The sequence below is a fragment of the Mastigoproctus giganteus genome, chromosome 8, assembly GCF_048544385.1.
Source record: "Mastigoproctus giganteus isolate SK-2022 chromosome 8, ASM4854438v1, whole genome shotgun sequence".
NCBI classification, from domain to species: Eukaryota; Metazoa; Arthropoda; class Arachnida; order Uropygi; family Thelyphonidae; genus Mastigoproctus; species Mastigoproctus giganteus.
Genome location: NC_143582.1, coordinates 162,406,740 through 162,431,772, shown reverse-complemented (window position 1 = coordinate 162,431,772; position 25,033 = coordinate 162,406,740). Strand labels below are relative to the sequence as shown.

The 25,033-nt window shown below is 39.0% G+C and overlaps 1 protein-coding gene across 1 annotated transcript in view; it reads left to right on the top strand.

Annotated features, from left to right (window-relative positions):
- Nucleotides 1-25,033, top strand: part of cutlet (chromosome transmission fidelity protein 18 homolog) — a 404,162-nt gene that overhangs the window by 13,241 nt on the left and 365,888 nt on the right. Inside the window, exon 2 of the mRNA XM_090380385.1 lies at nucleotides 24,410-24,586. Coding sequence (XP_090236511.1) covers nucleotides 24,410-24,586 — 177 coding nt within the window. The remainder of the gene's footprint in view (nucleotides 1-24,409; nucleotides 24,587-25,033) is intronic.

The window sequence follows — 25,033 nt, the reverse complement described above, 5'->3', positions numbered from 1 at the left end:
TTGTTGTTTCCCAACCAGATCTGTCCACGCCAATATGGGCATTAAAGTCCCCTGCGAGGATGATCACTTCTGTCTGCGAAATTGAATCAAGCGTATGTTGGAGCTGGTTGTAGAAGTCATTCTTGGTCGGGTCCAGGCTAGTCTCAGTTGGCGCATAGGCGGAGATAATATGGGTCTTGATGGTGCCCTTGACAGTAAGGACTGCCAGGCGGTCCGATATTGGTTGGAAAGCGATCACACTACTGGTGGCCTGAGCATCGACCATAAAGCCCACTCCTGCTTCTCGTTTCTCACCACCAGAGTAGAATAGCATAACCGCTTCATTAGGTGCTGGTGGTTGGATGATCATCGTTCCAGACCCGGTGAGTCTTAATTCGGATAATGCCGCGATTGATATCTTGCACCTAAGTAGTTCTTGGGCAATGATTTCCTTTTGTCCAACGTGGTGCCCCGTTCGAACATTCCATTCGCCAATGTTAATTGTCCTTTTCGGCGTAGTAAGCTTATTGCTGTGGCCAGTGATCCACTTCACACCAGCACCCTGGGTCCCCAGTGCTGGCGCATCGGCTACCCCGGATGCGGTAACATTGTTATAACAGCTTGTTCTGTGGCCAGTGGTCCACTTCACACCAGTACCCTGGGTCCCCAGTGCTGGCGCATCGGCTACCCCGGATGCGGTAACATTGTTGTAAGAGCTTGTTCCGAATTTCATGCGGTTTCTTGCCTAGTTTCCCCGGTTTCCCGGTTCTGGTCATTTCGGCAGGATGACCACCCTCCTCCTTTCGCAGCCGGGCTTGGGACCGTCCATGACCGTCCGGGCAACAAGATTAGTGAACAGAACAAAGGGTTCTTACGAAGAAAGGCTTAAGTTTTGCAAATTACAGTGTCTGGAGACAACGCACCTGCAAGCCTTGAATGGTTTGAGCATGCTCAGTGCTCTTGCTCAGAATAATCACCTGAGAGGGTATAAATTCAAATTGAGGAATGAAGGTTGTAGGATAGATGTGCGGAAGTTTGCCTTTAGCCAGTGGCTGGTTGATTGCTGGAACAAACTTCCATCTGTAGTTCTAGAAGTTGATAGCTTAAATAGATTCAAGGCAGAACTTGACAAACATTTGGAGCAATGGGATGGGTGAAATAGGTGTTTTTTTTTTTTTTTTTTTGGCTAATGCTATATAAGCTTGCTTTTTTGCATCATGTGCCCTTGCTAATTTGTGCAGCAGCACTAATTTCGTGAATTGTCCGAAGGCCAGAAATGGAGTGAATTAAGTATGTCCTAATCAGTTCTTTATATGAAAGTTTTCTTTGCCCAATGGATGATAACTGCCAAGAGGAATTAAAAAAAAAAATTTGCTATAAAAGGAGTTGGTTAAACAGAGGTCCGACTGAGTAATTTAGAATTATAAAAATGGTTATAAAATTTTATATAGAAAATATCTTAACAATAGACAGAGAAAAATGCAAATTTAGTTAAATATGTTTAAGCTGATTGAAGTTGTTGGTAAACATGTAAAAAAAAAATTTACATAATATTACAAATTTTGAAGTGTACTGAGTCCAAATGTCACACGTCACTGTCAATAAAAGTGCCGGTATGCTGTACCATTGCATACTGTCCCAAAATAGTACAGATGTTAAATATATGTATTGTAATGGTTATTTAGTTCTCTTATAAACCGCTTCATTAAAGTTAACATTTATACATTTTTTAAGTATCTTTCTTAGTATTAATATCATTTCCTGTGTGATCACCACGTATTGTCTACATTTAAAACCTCAGTTAAAAACCTACAGTTAAAACCTCAGTAATTCAGACTGAGGTTTTGTTTGTTTGTTTTTATAAAACAAATGTTTTTGATATTACAATAAAACCTCATTAAATCAGACCAATGTTTTTATAAAAGACTGGATCTTTTTATAAAATATCCAGTCTTTTATAAAAACAAATTTATTCACAATCCATATGTTAATTTAGATGATACTAGGATACAGTTATTTTTTTTATAATTATTTATTAATATTATTTTATGGTATTCAAAATAAAATCAAATGCAGAGAATTCACATTAAATTTTTAAATAATTATTGTACTTTATTTATAAAAATTTATATTAGTTATGCTCTATAGTTGATTTGAATTCTATGTGAAGGAGACACCACACTGAGTGACACATATCATTCTTGTTCCAAATAATTAGCAAAAATTAAATTATTCAAAGCCAGAAGTTATCTCAATTCTCTAAAGTTTCTAAATCTGATGAGGAATTCAAGATATTTAATAGAAGTGTTTAGGTAACATCTGTTACCTAAACAGTACATGGTCATTCAACGTAGTCTCTTTACTTCATATTAATACCATTAATATGAAGTAAAGTATACCCTTAACTTCTTTTTCCATTACCATATGATATCAGCTACATCTTCCAGCACATTCTTACATTTCCCAAATTAATATTCTTTTTATTACTATTGTGCAGCATATTTTGAAACTTCTATATTCAGCCTCTGTCTAAATTAGTAAGAAATTTGTCATAATTTAATAACTTTTTTCCTTGTTCTTACTATTGCACTTTGCCTTACTTCATTCTAAGCGCTTTTTGTGTTATAATTTTTAATATTGGCCACTGTCATCTCTCCTATTGTGCCCAGTTTACTGTTAGAATCATCACAAAAAAAAAAAAAAAAAAAAACCCACAATCTCTTCAAGTTGTTTCTTTCAATACAAATGTTTAGTATGATTCCCTAATTCATATAGTGTGTCATGGACATCATTCATGAACATCATGGCGAGATCCAATTTTTCTTACATTTCGAGGGTACAGCTCTAAAACGGTATTTGCAAGCCAGCGGCTAGTTAGTACACCGGACCGAACATATTGGTAACTCTTTAGGAGACTTCTGGATCAGCTAGTGTATAATCTTGCTACCATCTACTCTGCCAGATGGTGACTGGAGGGAGTCCGAGTAGTGTGTATGCGGGGGGGGGGCATTGTCAAGGATCTGGGTATATTTTTACCATGTGTATGCCATATCCAAAAATTTCATTGCTTCATACAGCATGTTCCACCCACTTTTTTCTTACTATTGAATACACCATGAATTGTCAAACTAATAGAGTGAGCTTATCTGTGAAAAGATCTAAACCTTCCAAACACTTCCTAATTCATTTCACAAATATACGTGGTCTGAATTCTAATCTCAGCAATGCTTGCAGTCTGCCAAACCCCATGATTTTTCTGACAGAATCTGAGTAATCGGTTGATTTGACTATGGCTCATCTCAGTTGCCCAAATTATTTGCATATGATTCATTTCACCTCAAAAGTGGTGCTTGTGCATATCTCTGTTCTGATATTCCCTGTCAGAGACCTGGTAATTTGGAATCTCCTCTTTTCGATCTTCTCTGGCTTAAAATCTCTCTACCTCATTGTGTCTAATTCATCTGTTGTCTCTACCATTCTCCCAACTCCACTAATCACTTGGAGCTCTTTGACTTCCTCTCTTTGCAACTTGACTTTCTCCAGTCCAACTTTCCTAACAGTGAGGTAATTTTCCTTGGTGATTTTAATGTTCACAACTCCAGCTGTCTTCAGTTTTCTAGTCACTCCGACCCAGCAGGTCGAGATGCTGAGGCTTTTGCAATTACTAATGATCTTGCACAGATTGTAATACTTCTGATATCAACTTTTGCTCAGATCGTGTCAGTTAAATTATTCTTGTAATCCTTTATTCCACACTCCACTTTAAAATCTCGTCCTTTATCTAAACCTTCGTTTTCCAATAAATGTGCTAAGGCTCTTCAAGAGAAGAACGTTGCATATCGTAATTGGCTTGTTTCCAAATCTTCAGATTCATTTTCTGCCTACACCAAAGATTGCAATAATTGTAAAGCAGTTATTAATCAGTCCAAACTAGATTTTGAACAGGTTAAGAGTAGAAAACTTCTTGCCCTAATGGTAGCCGAGCAGTCTGGTCTCTTGCAAAAGCTATTGGCTGCGACTTTTGACCCTCTCTGCTCCCACCTCTGTCAAAACCAGATAGTTCTGTTGTCACTTCAGCCAAGGATAAATCTGACCTGCTGCATCCCATTTTTATTTCAACTTGTGTATTAATGATCATGGTAAAACACTTCCCACCATTCCCAACACGCTCCATTCAATGCCTCCTGTGGTCTTCCGTCAAAAGGATGTCAGAAGGATTTTGATGAATCTTGATGCTAAGAAAGCTCCAGGGCCTCATGGTATTTCTTTACTTGTTCTCAAAACTTGTGCTTCTGAACTTGTTCTTTAAAATAAGAAATTTTTCACTTTCTTATTTCAAAGGTGTTTTTCCTTTTTCTTGGAAATTTGCTCATATATCCAGCCAGTTCCTAAAAAGGGTGACAAATCCCTCCCATGCAATTATCGCAATTTCTTCTACTGTTTCTAAAGTAATGGGGAAATCAATTAACTGCCAACTCTTAAACTACCTAGAAATCTACCTCCTGATCAATGATCGCCAGTATGGATTCCATCAGTGTCGATCCTCTGGTGATATTCTGGCTTATGTTACCCATTTGTGGACTAATTCAATGGAAAAGTTCGGGGAAACACAAGGAGTTGCTGTTGACATCTCAAAGGCTTTCGATCATGTTTGGCATAAAGGTCTTCTAAACAAGTTTCCATCTTATGGTTTGTCAACTGTTTTTTGTAATTGGTTATCGAGTTTTCTCTCTGATTGCTCGCTGATGGCTCTCTGTATTCTAGAAACCACTAATGCTGGTGTTCCCCAAGGTTCAGTTCTCTCTCTTCCCCACTCTTTTCCTCTTGTATATTAATGACCTTCTTCCATTGACTGGAAATTCTGTCCATAGTTTTGCCGATGATAGCATGTTGTATTCCACTTTCCATTTTGAGAAACCTTGTCCTGCTCAATGAACTTCAACTTCTCGAATATCTGCTACCAATTCCTTAAATTCCGATCTCCAGTGGGGCAAAGACAACTTAGTTGATTTCAATCCTTCTAAAACTCAGTCTTGTCTTATATCTTGCAAAAAGGATTCTTCTGCTCCTATTCTTATCTTTGGGGACACTCCAATTTCTAGGCAAAATGATATATCTCTTTTGGGAATTACCCTGACTTCTAATCTCTCTTGACACAATCACATTACAAACATTGCTTCTTCTGCATCTTAAAAACTTAGTTTTCTCTTTTGCTCTTGGCATTACTTTTCTTCCAGTCAGCTGTTCACTCTGTACAAATCGCGAATCCTCCCTACCATGGAATTCATGGAATACTGTTCCCACATCTGGGGCTGTGCCCCCAAAACCTCTTTCAGGCTTCTGGATTCCATTCAGAAGAGGGCAGTTAGGTTAATTAATGACTCATCTCTAACAGAGTCTCTCCACTTGCTGTCTCATAGACGTACTGTTTCTGCTGCATGCCTTTTCTACAGATACTTCCATGGGCACTGTTCTTCAGAATTGGCTTCTGTAATTCCCGTTTTATCTTTCAAAACAGTCCGAACATGTGCTGCCAACATCCATTTTCTGTCCAACTAACCAATTAAACTCACAGAACCAACTTTTCATCTTCCTCGTTTATTCATTCAACTGCCGTTTTCTGGAACATACTTCCTTCGTTTGTATTTCCTGAAAATTACAGTCTACAGAAGTTCAAGTCTAATGTCAACAAATACATTCTTTTGTCTTCTCAAACTCCAACCCAAGCACGGTACTAAGTACTATAGGTTATAATACCTCTCGTGTTTGGGGTTTTCATAAAAAAAAAAAAAAAAATGGCTGTGGTGCTGTGAGGTAAGAAAAAGCACTTGATGTTATCATCATTGCTTGATAGAATTTTAGGAGACAAGATGTGCAAGTGCGATTTTTTCAGTAAGAATAGCTCGATGTTTTCATATGGATTTAATTTTTCCTTTCGAATGGTTTTGAATGGTGATGGTGAAACCTGGCTGAAAAAAAGTTCAGAATTGCATCATTAAATCTGCAGAAACAAAATATGTATATTAAAAGAAAGCTATCTGAATTATAGAGGATCCGAATAAGTGAATTTTTACTGTATTATGAATTTTTCCAGCTAGGTGATGAAGATATTTTCACAGTTGTTCTCATTGTACCATTCTGTGTTCTGTTAGTCATGCATATATGTGTCGTTTATAATATTTTGAAATGAGAAATTTAAGAGAACAAAGGAAATCAGGTTTGTTTCAAGCTTAGTAAAATTTTTGAAACAGATGTGTTATCAGTGTTCTTTAGAGATGTTTGATTTTTTCCAACAATTTGTTGTCAAGTCAAATTGCATGTAATTTTTCTCAGGGACAGCACTAGGCAGTCCTGTACCTGGGTCAAAAGTAATATAAGTACTCCCCCATTATATGTAAGTAGTCAATCTGGCTAAGGTGAAGAAAGCCAACACGAGAACGAAGAGAAACGTCGGATAACTTATGTGGAAAATTAGTTTCCTGACACCGGACTCTAGCGCTGCTCACTCGGTAAACAGACGGTAGGTGTTATCAGTCTGGAGCCGAAATCGAGAAGGATATATTGATTGACAGTTAGGCGTGGCAAACGAAATGATTGGTGGTGGGTGCCACAGACAACAAACTACTGTGTAGTCATTGGTTGGCATTATAATGTGTATTTAAGAGTAAAGAACGGTGCGTAATAGTTTTGTGATGAATGGTAAACAGGTAATAGTAGCGATGAATCTTTTAAAGATGGAAGAAATTTGTAAGGAAAATAAAATGTTGGTTGATTTTTTGATGAAAACTAAATAATAAAAGTTTCGTTCTGTTAATTTTTATGTTCTTCATTATGTTTTTCTCATTATTAAGAGCAGATTTTTGGAGTTCATGAGTGTTTTTACTATACTGTTGATTTAGGTTTGGTTATGAAAAAAGGAAAAGGTTTCTTTATTTTTCATTATATTTCATAGCCTGACCTTAAAAATAAAAGTACAGTAATAAAAAATTAATATTTGGTTAATAAACAATTTATGCACTAGTCCACCCTTGATTCTAAAGAAAAAAGGTTAGGTTGCCCCTTCCATTTCGGGAGGGGTTCAAGCTCCCATGGGATTCAAGTGGAGTTAACCTGACCATTTTTTACCATTAGGGTATATCATTGAACAAGTAAATAAAAAATTAATTTTTTTTATGAATGTATTTCTAAATATGACTGTGATTCTAAAGTAAAAAAGGTTAGGTTACCCCTCCACTTCGGGAGGGGTCAAGCTCCCATGTGATTCAAGTGGAGGTAACCTGACATTTTTTTCACCATTATGGAAAGCGTTCATTAGGGCAAGTTACCATTAGTGCTACTGAAGTGATACTAAACCGATGTTATGGTGTGTTGTGTTTGTACACCAATCATCACATCATTTGCCCCACCTACCCCCCTCGACGTGGGCACCTGTACGTGGTGAGGGGACCTCCCAGTGACGCTGCTGGACTTCCAGACTAGCATCACTGGGATCCAACGCCCACAGCCCAGGTTCCAGGCTTACATCAATGGAATCCGGCGTGTTTGCCGTGCGCTGCGACCCGTGGAAATTCGGAAAGGGGGATCCTGGTGGTTGAGGGGCCCAGCTTCAATACACCACTTTGGCCCCTGCTTCGACAAGACGGGTGGTCCTGGAAGGCCCGGCTAGGATCAATCGGCTAGTAGGCTCGCCTGCGAGGGTCAACCATGTCAATGCCACGCCCCTACCCTCATGGTCCGAGGGACAGGATTCAGGCTGGTGGCGGTGCGGGTATAGGTGTCTGGGTAGCCCTGGTGTTCCACTCCCGAGCGCATTTATTGCATGCCGGGTAGTGGGCGTCCCTTTGGGCTCCGTGGTGGGTGGGGAGCCTGGGCACTGAAAAATTTAAAAAACTATATGAATCCTGATAAACTTACTCCTTCAGGGGCCCCAACTCGGTCCCTATCTGAAAATTTAGACACAGATACAGATAGCATTATTGCTAAAAAGAGGCAGCGAACGGAATTACCATCAGAGCCTGTTCCAAGGTTCCTAATTATACACTCCACCGGAGAAAAACCAATTGGTAAAATGTCACCCTTCTTCATACAGAAAGGGTTAGATGGGTTAGCAGGGTCACCCAAATCAGTTAAGAGGCTCCGTTCTGGAGACCTCTTAATTGAAACCAAAACTGACAGGCAGTCTGAGCAGCTACTCCGTGCAACATCAATCGGAGGAATACCCATAACAGTGACACCACACTGAACACTCAATTCATCGAGAGGTGTCATTTCGGAATGGGACCTTCTCGACGTAACCGAGGAGGAAATCTGCTTAGAATTGAAACCACAAGGAGTTACTGCCGTTAAGAGAATTACTGCGCGAAGGGATGGAAAAATTGTTAAAACCAGGAGCGTTATCCTGAGTTTTAACTCTCCTAAACCTCCTGACGAGATTAAAGCTGGATACATCAGCTGTTCAGTGCGTCCATACGTTCCGAACCCTTTACGGTGTTTTAAATGCCAGAAGTATGGACATTCTCAAATGGCCTGCCGTGGAGTCCTTGCATGCGCTCGATGCGGTGCAAAGGACCACGAAACAACAGCATGTTCAGCCGCAAAACCCACCTGTATTAACTGTGAAGGCGAACACCCGGCCTACTCACGAGCATGCCAGAGGTGGAAAGAAGAAAAAGAAATTCAACGGCTGAAGGCAGAGCTAAATATATCATACCAGGAGGCAAGGAAATCGGTCAAACCCCTGAATATCAACAAACCTACCTACGCCCAGAAGGTAGCAGGGAGATGTTCCGTCGGAACTCAGACGGACATGACCATTCCTCCAAAGGAGTCTTCACTCCCATCGCGCGTTATCTCCTAAGTTCGCAAAAACCTGCACAGAAGGACCAATCAGCTGCCACTCCTATATCGGTACCTCCTAATGCTCCACGAGTAACAAAGGTAATTATGAAAGAAAAGAATAAGAAAGGGGAAGTCCCCCTAGTACCCAAGAAAAGATGGATGTCGAGCAGAAGGAGGTACCCGAAGATTCAGTCTTGGAACTCTTTGCGGAGGAGGAAATGGACACGGGACAGCGTCCATTTTCCCCCAAAAAAGATAAATCCAAGACTGATAAAAGTAAGCCCTCAGCACCTCGGAAGCCGCCTGATGGACCCACCAAGCCAAAATAATGGCTAAATTCCTACAATGGAATTGTCGTGGATTCCGGCGAAATATTGATGACATCAAGGCCCTCCTGCAAAATCACGAGCCAGTTTGCTTTTGCTTGCAGGAGACACATCTAAAGGCAAATGATGATCCCACCATGCACAACATCACAGTTTTTCGAAAGGATAGAATTGCGGATGGCTCTGCACATGGGGGAGTGGCTATCCTTGTGGGTAACCAGACCCCAGTGCAGCCCTTGCTAATTACAACCAGCATAGAGGCTGTTGCAATTCGCCTTTCAGTGGGATTTTTAATAACTGTGCTCCATTTATTTGCCACCTGGGACTGAGATCTCACAATGCACAACAGCAAAAAAGGCTCAAAACAAAGCGTGGGGGATATTCCGCCGATATCCTACCACGACCAACCTTATAGCCTTTAAACGTGCACGAGCCAAAGCACGATATATCCGTCGTCAGAGTCAAAAGGAATTGTGGATCCGTTTTACATCATCTATTAACCAGTCTACCAACTCTAAGGTAGTCTGGGATAAAATCCGGAAAATGAAGGGAAAATATACATCCCACCCTTCTTCAATCCTAGATTATAATGGATGCGCTATTGCAGATCCAACTGCAATAGCCAATGCTCTTGGGGAAACATTCTGTAACATCTCCGCAACATCCTTGTACTCCCCAGAGTTCCTGGTCCTGAAATATAAAATCGAAAAACAGCCACTTAACTTTAAATCTAAGAGCATTTATCCCTACAACGGGGATTTCACTATTCAAGAACTGGAAAGAGCCCTCGCTCTTTCCAAAGCAAGTGCCGTTGGACCAGATGGCATCCATTATGAAATGATTAAACATCTATCACCAAATTCTATGGATTGTCTGCTCCTTCTGTATAACAGAATCTTTACTGAAGGGCAGTTTCCGGACTCCTGGCGAAAGGCAATCGTTCTTGCCTTCCCTAAGCCAGGAAAGGATCCAAAAGTCACCACCAATTATCGTCCTATTGCTCTGACTAGCTGTCTGTGCAAAATCCTGGAGAGAATGGTTAATTCTCGTTTAATATGGTATCTCGAAACAAATGACCTTCTCTCCAACATCCAGTGCGGCTTCCGAAGGAACCGGTCCACTTTGGACCATCTTATTAGATTGGAAGCATCCATCCGGGATGCTTTCCTAAAACGCGAACACTTGGTGTCGGTGTTCTTTGACATGGAAAAAGCGTATGACACAACTTGGAGATTTGGCATCTTAAAAGATCTGCATAGCCTTGGTCTTCTGGGGCAACTCCCCATTTTTATTAAAAACTTTCTAGCCAATCGATCTTTCCAAGTTCGTGTGGGATCCTCACTCTCTCATTCCTTCACTCAAGAGGAGGGAGTACCACAAGGATCAGTATTAAGTGTCACGCTTTTTGCCATCAAAGTAAATTCCATCACAGAACAACTTCCTCCAACTGTAAACAGTGCCCTCTATGTTGATGACTTTAGCATATTTTGTCAGTCATGCAACATGAGGGTTATTGAAAGACAACTGCAGAAAGCTATTGATCGCCTCAACTCCTGGGCACTTGCTAATGGCTTCAGGTTCTCGCCGGAGAAGACCGTTTGCGTACACTTTTGTCGTAAGCGTAATCTTCATCCTGAACCTGAATTAAAGCTCGGACAAAATGCAATTCCAGTAGCAGCGGACACAAAATTCTTGGGCCTCGTATTCGATAAAAAGCTGACCTTTCTGGATCACATCCGTCAACTCCTCACAAAGTGCACAAGAGGGCTGAATATTCTGCGCTCTCTTTCCTCAACATCTTGGGTTGCGGATCGATGCACCCTACTACGCATCTATCGTGAACTTGTACAATCCAGAATAGATTACGGGTCCCTGGTATACAATTCGGCCAGAGACAGTGTACTTCGATGGCTGGATCCTGTCCATCATCAGGCTCTCCGTATCGCTATTGGAGCATTTCGAACATCTCCCGTCCAGAGCTTATACGTCGAAGCAAACGAACCACCGTTATCACTTCGACGTAAGCAGTTGTCTCTAAAGTACGCCTTAAAACTGAAATCCCTGCCAGACCATCCTACGTGGCCATTCGTTTTTGAGCCACGATGGGAAAATTTGTACAACACCCGTAAGACTGCCAATCGTCCTTTTGGTATTCGTCTCCAAGAGCTACTCAAAGAACTTAATATTAAGGTAGACAAGGTTGCCCAAACACCAAAGCAACCCCTTCCACCCTGGCATGCTCATGTCCCAACATGTGACTTGTCCCTTAGAAATTGGGGAAAGTCGGACACTCCATCGTCTATCTACCTGCAGCTTTATTCAGCACACCGAGCTGAACATTCTGACTTCGCGCCAGTTTACACAGACGGTTCGAAGTCGGAATCATATGTGGGATCTGCTGCTGTCTTTACAGACAGCACTACATCGGAGCAGATTTCCTCTGAATGCAGTATATTTACTGCAGAGCTGCATGCTATAGAGTTAGCCTTGGATCACATTAGTGAATGCCAATACCAACGGTTCATTTTATATTCTGATTCTCTCAGCGTGTTACAGGGTTTAATATCTGTGAGATATAATCCTCATCCAGTCCTGTCTAGTATTCAGCAGAAGATTCATTTCCTCCTCGGACGTGAATATGATATCCGCTTCTGCTGGATTCCCAGCCACATTGGGATTAGGGGAAATGATTTGGCTGACGGCGCAGCCAAATCAGCAATTCCCAATAAGAACCGCTGCCTGTCAGTCCCCTATACAGACTACAGGCAAATAATACACCAAAAGATATATTCCCAATGGCAGGATTCGTGGAATAGACAGACTGCGAATAAATTATATCGTATAAAGCCTGTTATTGAACCGTGGCAGTCTAGTCTGCTCAGGAATCGTAAGGAGGAAGTTGTTCTCGCCCGGACCCGCATAGGACACAGTCATTTGACTCATTCGTTTTTGCTGAGGGCTGATGACCCTCCTATGTGTGAGTCCTGTGGCATAGTTTTAACTGTCAGACACCTTTTAATTGATTGTCCAAATTTTAGGAATATCCGCTTTACCTCTTTTAATCATCTGACTGAGCCTTATACACTCAGTCAGATTTTATCCGACAATGACCATGTGTCTGCTGTTTTTAACTATTTTAAATTAATAAAAGTTTTTAATTGTATCTAAAATGCATACGTTATTGTTATTTCTTTATTGATTTATTTTTAGCTATTTGTTATTATATACCGTGACGTGGTGGCCTAACCAATTAGGTCACCGAGAGCTTAAATTTTTATTTTACCTGTTCTTGGCGCATTATAGCCTCAGTTGCTGATGCGCCAATAAAATACAAACAAACCAAACCAAACCCCGCCTACCTCTTAATAAGTATATCGTTCCCAACTTTGCTTCAGTCTGATAACACCTACCGTCTGTTTACCGAGCCAGCAGTGCTGGAGTGCCATATCGGGAAACTAATTTTCCGCATAAGTTATCCGACGTTTCTCGTCGTTCTCGTTTTGACTTTCTTTACCTTCGCCGTCAATCTTTATGAATTTATAAAAATTACTATTGCAACAATCTATGATTTGCTCATATCTGTTAATAAAAATAATTTACATAACACAGTGAATAGAACAAAACAAAAATATCAAATAAAAAGAAACTTACAAATATTTCGTTTATATCTATATAAACTACAAAGAAAATACACAACTGCAAAGAAATAAAAAAAAAATCACAGATAGTTTGTTTATATATCTAGGATAAAATCACATGCAATGAAGATGTATTATTTTAATTGAATTTTTCTTGCCTTTGCCAAAGCAAAATCATCAATAATTTTATCATAATTTATGTGATTTTCAATGGATATAATTGATAGGTTGATTAGTTGTTCTTGTCCAGTTGTTGATCTAAGTCAATTTTAATCAATTGAAGTTTACTGAAGGACCTTTCACAAGAAGCTACTGTTACAGGCAGGGTAAGAAAAATTTGCAATAGATTTAGACGATACCCATGAATGAATTGGAGAAGTTGAAAAGGGGTTACAGGTTTTATATCCTGCAAACTGATAAAACATGATTTTTGAAACCTTTAATTTCTGTTGAAACTTTTGTTATTTGTAAGAACAAAGATTTTATAGCTTGTTCTTTGGACGACATCTTGTGTCCATATGTCCTTTAAGTGAAATCTTTAAAGGATTCGTTTAAATTTTCCAGCGACTAGTGGAACCAGAAAAAAAAAGTAAATATTCTTTGAACAATAATTAAGACTGGGCTGAACATGGTACAAAAGTTGCAAATTCATTTTTTTATAATAATTTTGCCTGTATGCTATTATATTTTGGAACATTTTCTTCACAGTGAAGGCCTCAATGCAGTTTCAAAATCTGCCAACATTTCATCTTCGGAAAGTTTATTTAATATCTTAGTTGCCCTCATTTCCCTTCCCCCAACATCGCTACTGTCATTGGTTCTTCGAATACTGTCCAAAATTTCAGAACCACACAGATATTCACTTACTGTGACCACGTAAACATAGACAGGAAAAATTTACTGAAAGGTGTAGATCATTCACTTCTCCGAAAAACAGATGACTGATTGCTGAAGTAAAGGGGAACTACAACACAGCCTATTATTCGTGACCAGAGGCAATTATCCGTGTCAGGAATACGCCTTAATCTTCTGACTGGCTATGGAAAGCATGTTGACTAGCGCAACTTCTCGGTATATGGGATAAGTGGCTGCATAGGTTTTACAGGCACCACTAACATTGTGGAATGTTAATCCCTTTAACCCTTAATTTGAGCTTTCTAATTCCTAAAGGCCAGAGGTGGGAATAGTGCATACAAAGTTGTCTCTTGTAATCCGTTTGTTATATGAAAAGTTTCTTCATTCTACGGAAACTATTTTAAATGTAATTACCAAGAGGAATTCAAAAAAATTCTGTATAAAGAAGTTTGTTAAATTGACTGTAATGAAATCAAAAATAAAGCAATTTTAACACACATAGCTGGTCGAGTGTGCTCTTAAAATGCTGTTCCTGGGGCCCTGCTCGCTTCACCATAGTTCCAGCTCTGATTTTTCCTTATCCTTTAAATTCTGTGCAGTGGGATCAACTGACTGTGTTACCAACAGTAAATTCTAAGCGGGAAGCATTCAAGGAATTAATCGTGGATGCTACTAAAAGTTTCATGCCTATTAAGAAATATTGTTTAAAGTTTAGGCCTAAATGGTTATCAAATGAACTAATGAGACTCATGACAGAGAAGAAAAATTCACGGGATGCATATAAATTATCAAGCGACTCAGAAGCCTATGGCAGATATAAGCTAGTCTGTAATCAGGTCACAAAGGAGGTTAGGCAGGCGAAGGCAGATTATGAGAAATGTTTGGCAAAAGATGCTAAGAAAAACAGCAAGGATTTCTTTACTGATATAAACTCTAAAAGGAAGGGGTCGAATCTGATTGGTCCACTTGATATCAATGGTTCGACTGTTGATGATCCTGCTCAGGTAGCAAACAAACTGAATGAGTATTTTGCATCTACATTCACACACGAGGAGTTATTAAGGTTTGAAAATGGCAGAAGGTTATCAAATTGTAGCAGGGTGCTTACTGATTTTGTAATAACTGAGAGCAAAGTGGAGGATAAATTGTTGAAGTTAAAATAAGAAAGGTACCTGGGGTGGATGGGATCTATCCAGTTATATTAAAGGAGGCAGCAAAGCAACTAAGCAAACCCTTAGCCATAATTATGAGAGCATACTTGGACTCAGGTGAGGTCCCCACCGACTGGCGCCTCCGTAGCCAGGTGGGCAGGAGCAGCAGTGCGTAGTACATGCTTCTTGATTAGACCAGGGTTCGAGCCCGTGAGCCACCAAATACGGAGGATGCGGAAAGGTCAGGGAATGACCACTGCATATCTCCGGAGCAATATGGCCTTAGTTGCTAATGCTCCTAAAAACCAAACAACAACAACAACAACATCCCCACGGACTGGAGATGTGCAAATGTATCCCCAATTCACAAAGGAGGACTGAAGGGTGACACGAGTAATTACAGACCAGTTAGTTTAACTTCTGTTCCAGGTAAAATAATGGAGTCACTGGTTAAAGATGCATTTCATGATCATCTAGACAAGACTGCAGCAATAATTCAGACAGAGCATGGGTTTGTTAAGGGAAAGTCTTGTCTGACCAATTTAATAGGATATTATGATGTGGTTACAAAGGAACTGGATGCAAAAAATAATGTTGATATCATATATTTGGATTTCAGGAAAGCTTTTGACACTGTTGCGCATGGAAGACTATTGTACAAATTGGAGCAGAATGGTATTAAGGGTAAGCTGCTACAATGGATAAAAGGATGGTTGAGTGGGAGAAGACAGAGGGTGGTAATTAATGGGTGCTGCTCTTCGTGGACTAATGTTATTAGTGGAGTCCCACAGGGTTCGGTCTTGGGTCCTCTGTTGTTTTGTATATTTATCAATGATATTGATGAAGGTATATCAGGCTTAGTGTCGAAGTTTGCAGATGATACAAAGGTTGGCAGGATTGTTGATGACAGTAATGGCAGTGTGCTACTGCAACAGGATCTAGATAATTTGGGCAGATGGGCTAAGAAGTGGCAACCGAAGTTTAACCTTGACAAATGCATGTGGGTAGAAGTAACCCCAGAGAAACATACCAACTATGTGGTACTACACTTAGGGTGGTAGAAAATGAAAAAGACCTGGAATTAATTGTGCAGTCAGATATGAAGTTTTCTGAGCAATGCAGACAGGCTGCCAGGGCAGGTCATGGGGTTTTGTCAATGATATATAAGGATTTTGCTAGCAGGGAAAAGGAGGTGATTGTCCCTCTGTATAGGGCAATGGTCGGCCGCACCTTTGGTACAGGTCTGGAGGCCTCATTTTAGGAAGAATGTAGATTTGCTTGAGTGTGTACAGAGAGGGGCAACAAGATTGGTGAGGGGAATGAAGGGATCCTCTTACCAAGAGAGGCTTAAGTTCTGCAAATTGCAGTGGCTGGAGACTAGGCACCTGTGCGGTGATCTGATTTAGGTGTATAAAGTCTTGAATGGATTGAGCATGCTGAATTCTGATGGGATTCTTCCACTTGTTCAGATTACGAACCTAAGGAGGCATAAATTCAAATTAAGAAAAGACAGATGTAGAATAGATGTGCAGAAATTTGCCTTTAGCCAGTGGGTGGTTAATTGCTGGAACAAACTTCCATCTGTCGTTGTGGAAGCTGGTAGGTTAAATAAATTTAAGGAGGAACTGGACAGGCATTTGGAGGGAATGTGGTGTTTTTTTTTTTTTTTTTTTTTTGGCTGATGCTGCATAAGCTCATACACATGCTTTCTTGCATCACATGCCACCACCACCACCTCCTCCACTACTACTCTACAGACCTTGCTATTTCTTATTTATAAAGATGATTTGAAGCTTAAAGAAAAAAAGATATTTGTGATGCCTTAGAAATTCTTAAAATTGCAGAACAAACTTTGCCTTCACAACTAGTTGTCATGATATTGCACTGCTTTCAAACACATTTGTCTTTAAACTAATGGACAGGTTAATCCTTTTGAGATGATGTTACATCAACAAAACGTTAGCATTAGCATTAGTAGAGGCATTTGATGCAAGAAAGCAAGCTTATGCAGCATCAGCCAAAAAAAAAAAAAAAAAAAAAAACCACTTCCACTTCACCCCTCTGTTCGTTCAAAATACCTGTCCAGCTGAGCCTTAAACTTATTTAGGCTATCAACCTCCACCACAAGGGATGGAAGTCTGTTCCACCAACCAACCACCCGCTGGCTAAAGACAAATTTCCGCACGTCTATCCTACATATGTCTTTCCTCAATTTGAATTTATGCCCTCTCAGGTGATTATTCTGAGCTAGAGGAAGAATCCCATCAGCATTGAGCATGCTTAAACCATTCAAGGCTTTATACACCTCTATCAGATCACCTCGCTGGTGCCTAGTCTCCAGACACTGTAATTTGCAAAACTTAAGCCTTTCTTCGTAAAAGCACCCCTTTTTTTCCATTCACTAATCTTGTTGCCCTTCTCTGTACTCGTTCCAGCAGCTCTACATCCTTCTTGAAATGAGGCCTCCAGACCTGTATACAGTACTCTAGGTGTGGCCTGACCATCGCCTTATACAATGGAATAATCACCTCCTTATCCCTGCTGGAAAAATTCCTGTATATCATTGACAATACTCCATGAGCTACTCTTGCAGCCCATCTGCACTGCTCAGAGAACTTCATATCTGCCTGCACAACCACCCCCCAAGTCCCTTTCATTCTCTACCACTGTCAGTGTTGTACCACAGAGTTGATACGTTGCTCTGGGGTTGCTGTTTCCCATGTGTAGTACTTTACATTTGTCAATGTTAAACTTCATTTGCCACCTCTCAGCCCGTCTGCTCAACCTTTCCAGATCCTGTTGCAGCAGCATAGTGTCAGTAGTGTCCTTGACAACCCTGCCAACCTTTGTATCGTCTGCAAACTTGGACATTAATCCCGATATACCATCATCAATATCATTTATAAATACAGAAAACAATAATGGACCCAACACTGAGCCCTGAGGGACTCCACTAATAACATCAGTCCACGATGAGCAGTGTCCATTGATTACCACTCTCTGTCTTCTCCCCCTCAACCACCCCTTTATCCATAGCAGCAATTTGCCTCCAATGTCACACTGCTCCAATTTGTGTAGCAGTCTTCCATGTGCAACAGTATCAAAAGCCTTTCTAAGATCCAAGTATATAATATCAAAGTTATTCCCTGCATCCAGTTCTTTTGTGACTGCATCATAGTATCCAATCAAGTTGGTCAGGCAAGACTTCCCCTTAACAAAACCATGCTGTGTCTGAGCTATAACTGAAGTCTTGTCTAAATGATCCTGCAGTGCGTCTTTAACCAGTGCCTCCATTAATTTTCCTGGAACAGAAGTTAAGCTCACAGGTCTATAATTACTTGTGTCAGCCTTTGATCCTCCTTTGTGAATTGGGGTCACATTTGCACATTTCCAGTCTATGGGTACCTCCCCTGAGTCCAAGGAAGCTCTCATAATTATGGCTAAGGGTTTGCTTACTTCCTTTGCTGCCTCCTTTAATATAACTGGATAGATCCCATCCACCCCGGGTGCCTTTCTTGTGTTTATCTTCAACAGTTTCTCCTCCACTTTACTCCCAGTTATTTCAAGATTCTGTAACTTACTGCTAGAGTTGAATACACCTCTGGCATTCCCCTCGCTGAATAACTCCTCATGTGTGAATGTCGATGCAAAATATTCATTTAGTTTGTTAGCCACCTGAGCAGGATCATCAACACTTGACCCATCAATATCAAGTGGACCAATCTGATTCATCCCTTTCCTTCTAGAGTTTACATAAGTAAAGAACTCTTTGCTGTTTTTCTTTGCATCCCTTGCCAAGGATTTCTCGTAATCTGCCTTCGCCTGCCTAACCTCCTTTGTAACTTGGTTGCATATCAACTTGTATCTATCATAGGCTTCTGTGTCATGTGTTAATTTGTAAGTATCCCATGCATTTTTCTTCTCTGCCATATGCCTCATTAGTTCATCTGACATCCATTTTGGCCTAAACCTTGAACAATATTTCTTAGTTGGTATGTAAAGCCTAGTAGCTTCCAAGATAAGTTCTTTGAATGCTTCCCATTTTGAATTTGCTGTTGGTAACATCATCAGTTGGTCCCACTGTATAGAATTTAAATACTGTCTCAGTCCATCGTAGTCGCCTTTACGGAAGCAATAACCCTTCCCTTTACCCCTAATGGTAGTTACCTCTTTGAGTAAATCCCACTTCAGCACACTGTGATCACTGCCACCTAGTGGTTCATTTATCTGCAGATTCTTAATGCATGAAGAATCACTGCTGATAATCAAATCAAGAGTATTACTCCCTCTAGTTGCCTCCCGAACATGCTGATGTAGAAAACAATCATCCAATAAATCCACAAAAGCCCTGCTAGTGTGTGAGTGACCAGCCCCCAAATTCCAGTCAATATCTGGGTAATTAAAATCTCCCATTATAAGACACTCTGATTTACTGGCCCACTCTATTTCCCTGTACAGTTCCTTATTATACTCATCAGAGTCATTAGGCCTATAGCACACTCCTACTCTCAATTTTGATCTCCCAATGTTTATGTCACGCCAAACTGACTCCACACTGCACTGTCCAGCGATATCGACTGGCTTCACTTCCTTGGTTTTTATGTGTTTCTTAACTAATAGCATAACACCTCCCCCCTTCCTATCCTGTCTATCCTTTCTGTAGACGTTGTACTCCCCAAATTGCAGTTCCGCATCCCTTATATCTGTGTGACACCACGTCTCTGATATCCCAACAATATCTGCCTTCGATGTTTTGAGCAATACCTCAAATTCATCAAATTTATTTACTAAACTCCTAGCATTGGTGTACACGCAAGTATACCTGCACCTGTTTCTATTCTTAGCTACCCTAACACAACCCATGTGTTTACTTGTACCACAATGGCTCCCAGCAGTCTCTGAAATACCATGCATCTTGTTTTTCAGGCTTCTGCTCATTCTAATAGAAGCAGTGCAAGAATCTCTTTCACCTCTGCCAGTGGCTACTGTCAATCTATTGGTCTTTGTCTCCCCCCAAGCTAGCAGTTTTCCGACCCACCTAACACTGCCTCGATAGCATCAGCAAATATTCTTGCACCCTTTCTATTTAAGTGTATCCCATCCCTGTAGAAGCAATCTCTCCTGTTAACAAGTACAGTCCTGGCTAAAAAAAATTCTACCCCTTGAGCCTTGCACAATCTTTCCAGGGCCGAATTGATCGACAAGGCTCTCATCATATACTCCCTCCTATCGTGTCTGGGCAGAATTGCAGACACTTTCAAATTCAACCCTAATTCTCGGCTTTTGTTCAACAGTGACCTGTACTTGTTAAGTAATTCTGCCGGTCTCCTACTCTTAATATTATTAGTGCCAACGTGTACAACTATATCACCTTTTGTGCCCTTAAAAGATGATATTCGCTCTACAACGTCATCAACCTTTGCCCCTGGCAGACATACGCTGGTCCTGTTCCACCTATCTTTTTTACAAAGCATGTTCCCCGGTTCCCTGACAATAGAGTCACCAACAACTACTAGTTCCTTCGGGACCAGCGCATTCTGCCTTGGGGGTTGTCTCTGTGTCACGTGATGCCCAAGTGCAAGCTCTGGCGTTGATGTGGGCAGCTGAGAGCTTGATGGGCCCCTCAATTTAGTTTCTTCGAGGGCATCCACCCTGTCCTTCAAGCTCTCATATAGGCCCAAAAGAACGCCGAGTTGTTGCCTGATATCGATACACTCCTTGCATCGCGCACACACAAAGACATCCCCCTTGGCAGTATCATGTCCCGTACCCGATTGCTCTGCAAACATCAAGCAAACAGTGCATTTTATAAGGCTGTGAGTCAGAGGACAACTGCCCCCCTCAGTTCTGCTCTGAGCCACAGCACTTCCATTAGCTTGAGCCTTTTGCTTTGCTGCTCTGGTCTGAGTCATGATTCTATTAATTTATTAATTAATTATGTTATGTTATTAATTATATTACGTTTGTAATCTAAGTCGTTATATGTATTTATTTAAACGTACAATTTAACTGCTAACGAAGTTCAACTAACGCTATCTAGTACGGTATATAACCTACGGTATATCTAGTACAGTATCACAATGGCGGGAAAGTTAATAACGGTAGCGGTAGTTACGAACACGTGGAAACCCTTACCGATACTTTTACAAGGCCGAGTAAAGAATAAATACACCAAATTAATCAAAAAATCACAAAATAATGTTATACTACTAAATTTAAATCAAAAGTTTTTTAGAAAAACAATAATTTCAAATCAATAAATAAGAAAAATCCACTTAGCGGCTTGGAACACGACCGTCACTAGTAGCCTCGTCAGCAGACTCCTCACCACTTCACCACTTCAAGCCTCCAATAAGCAAAGTGGTGGTATTAACTTGCTATTTAGCCATTATCTCATCTTTTAAATAAATAGAAGATTAACATTTTTGTAATGCTATTTGTTTGAAAGTAGTGCAATACCAGTGCATTTCATTGCATACTCACTGACTGCCAGATAAACCTTGACTTGTTGCAAAGACAAAGTTTGTACCACTGTTAAGGTTGAGACCATTGCATTAAGTAAGCAATTTAAATCCTTCTGGCCACAAAAAAACATGCAAGGACAGAATATTCCTCCTAACTCCACATAATTTAATAATTATTTTATTTATTTGTTACTTTATAATATAATGAATATTAATATTGATATGATTCATTTGTTTAATTATTTAAATACATTAATAATTTCATTTGTTTAATTATTAAAATTTTAAATTATTTAATTTAATTTTTAATTTAATTTCATTTGTTTAATGATTTTTTAAATTTAATTTTTTAATTTTTTTAATTATTTAATTTAATTTTTAATTTTATATCATTTGTTTAATCCTCAATTCTGATGGAATTCTTCCTCTTGCTCAGAATAATCGCCTGAGAGGGCATAAATTGAAATTGAGGAAAGACAGTTGTAGGATAGATGTGCAAGTTTGCCTTTAGCCAGCAGATAAAGGCAAATTGCTGGAACAGACTTCCATCTGTCGTAGAAGTTGATAGCTTAAATAGATTCAAGGCAGAACTAGACAAACATTTGAAGCAAGTGGATGTGTGAAATGGGAAGGGTGTTTTTTTTTTTTTGGCTGATGCTATATAAGCTTGCTTTCTTGCATGATGTGCTTTTACTAATGCTAATTTAAATACATTAATAATTTCATTTGTTTAATTATTAATTAAATATATTAATAATTTCATTTATTTATAAAAATAATTTCTCTACTTGTAAATATATCACTGTATATGTTTATCTGTCATATTCTTTATATTGAACCATTTTGACCCCATTATGTATATATTTCCAATTCAGAAATAAATATAATAATACTAACAAGGTTTGAGTGTTTATCTTCAAACAACCATTTTTGTCCCTGGATTTGATTTTCTCCATGACAGTATAGTGGTTTCACCACTTGACTCATTTGGAGAGGTCTGGGTTCAGTTCCCTTTTGATAACTGGAGGAATTTCTAAAGTCCTTTTCAGTCAAGGCTATAGTTATCTGGTCTCAGGCACAGGGAGTAGGATCCACCCCCTCCTGCTGTGAGCTATTCCAGGTTTATCAGCTCACACAACATGAAAATTGGCTTGTGAACATACACTTCTACATACATAACGCTCAATGGCACAATATGGTCTTAGTTGCTGATGAACCAAAAACCCAAGAAAACAAAATGCAATCCTGGATTTTACAAGAAAAAAAATGGTATCCCTAGTATTATTTCTTTGGGGACATGATGAAAAATTAGGTAAGTTAAACTAATCTCTGTTTTTAAGAATCCCACTCTAATCACAGGTTTGCTGCCTGTAAATTTGAGATAATGCTGTTTTATATTTGCATATCAATATTCTACAGTTTGTGTGCATTGTTGCTGTTTTTTTTTATATGTATATTTGGTTTGGTCTCTTTAAAACAAAATAACTTGGCAGTCAGTGCTCTCACCTCTTGTAAATCACGTAGGCAGGTCTAGAGGAAATGCTGAATTTAGATAGTTTGGGACCTATCTAAATCCAGCTTGCCAACTGCAGGGGGACAGGAACTTATCCCCCGTGGTGAGGGTTCCTGTATTCATATTACTTTTTGGTACCACTTTATGCCAATTTAGATGTATCGAAAAGGGGCTGTTAACAAATTATTGAGGCTCTGTTTCCTTCTTCAGCTTAACAGAACAAAAAGAAAATCTCAATGTCATAAAATATATTAGTGTTCCAGGTTCCCATTCACCAAGCAAAATGGTTCCAGTTTCTTCTAAGTGATCAGAGTAGGGAATTGTACACAGGTAGGATTATAATTCAGCCATGCTTCACTGAATAGATGAATATTTACCAGTTATTTAATATAATGGCTAATTTTGCAGTTCCTGCCTACTGGCTTTGGAAGCTCTGTGAGACTCTCCATGATCAGAACTGCAGCAGAGCAAGGATAATATCACCTACAGCTACCAAACAAGAGGGAGTGCCACAATTGGCTGAGCTCTTCTTTTGATTCAATGGTGGCATGAACTCAGTTTCAGCCAATGATTCCAGGGATCTAGTTGTAGAAGGATCTGAACACATGCATATCCAGCATGTGTTCAGAATCCTTCATTTCTTAATTTTTAAAATTGCAGAAGGAATAGACTTTGTTACATGGCTGTGACCATGCAAGCAAGTATCAAGTTTGATTAATTTTTGCATTCTGTTTAGTCTCCATTGAAGATTTTGTGAGTGAAATTATAATTTAAAGTTGTTTTATTGTATTTAAATTTTAGATATAAATTACAAAATTTCTGAAGTTCTGCAGCTTAACAGAACTACTCATGTTTCAGTTTATATTAGAGCATGATTGAATGTACACTGTTTCCATTTCCAATGATATATTGGTGAGTCCAGTTACTAGCCCTACAGATGTAAATCCCATTGATTTTTATGTACCAGGAAGAAATTACAATATAGGATCATTCAAAAAATATTCTGCTAAGCTGAAATCTATACTAATCCCCATCAGTTGTTATGAGTTTCTGCATCTGCTTTTTTGATATTTTCATGTGTATCTTGAGGTTCGAGGTGGACACTAAACATTTGCTGTAAACCTTTTTGGAGTATGAAAGCTACCTTCTCAATTACGTTGTTACCTAATGCATTAGAATTTTTCTATTTTCAATACCTATGTTTTGAAAATATCAAACATTTTAAAAAAATTAATTAAAAAAGAATATTTAATAGAAAGTGAATCACAAAATTTCAAGTTATCTCTAAAACTAAGCTTGGGGGGGGGGGAATGACAGTGGATACATGAAATTTTTCATCTTAAAATTGTCTCCAAAATCACCATTTGAAGTTATGCAGTAAATCAATATCAATGGAACACCCTATGTATTTGTATATATATCCACACAGGGTGTTTAAAAATTATGTGCAACAAAATTCTGGGATGTATTGTAGAATCCAAAATAATAATAATAAAAGGACATACTTGGCACTGTCTGCATATTGTGCTTCAAATGTTTAATGTTCAAAAATTTTAAGAATTGTTCAGGAATTAAAGAATATTTTCATAGTATTATTTTAGTTAGAAGATAGACCTTTCATAGAGCTTAATTTTTTGTTCTTTAGCAAATGATACAAATGTTTCTCCAAGAAATGAGCCAGCTGATAGGATTTTGCAGTTTCTGTTTCCAGAAGTTGCTAATAATGAAAAGAATGCCATGTCAGAAGAACTGTCCTCAAAAAATAAGAACAATACTGATAATGCAAAGCGGAAATATATTGATTATGATGAATTTTCACAAGGTAATGTATATTGTATTAATTAAAAATGCTAAAAAATATATATATGTATATATCAGTTGCAGTGTTAACAGATATCTTATTCTCAACCAGCATTCTTTGTGCATATCTTCATTAAATTTTTACTAACTTGCCAAACATAGATTGGCTTTTTCGTAGATTCCTGTTTTCCTCATTTTATTTGCTATTCTGAATCCCAGATAATGCACAATTAAGTTTGTTGAAAGGAATTTTAGAGGATCTTTCATTGTCCACTTTTATGACACCATAAAAAATAATAGTAAAGAAAGGCCTTGTATATCTTACTGTAATCATGGTGAAAGATCAACTAATTGTTATTTTTGTACACTAAGTATTTATTCACCACAAACATAGGCATGTGTTTGTGCTAATTTTTTTATTTTTATTTTTGAAATCATTAAGTTTTTTTTTATACTCTCACTCAAAACC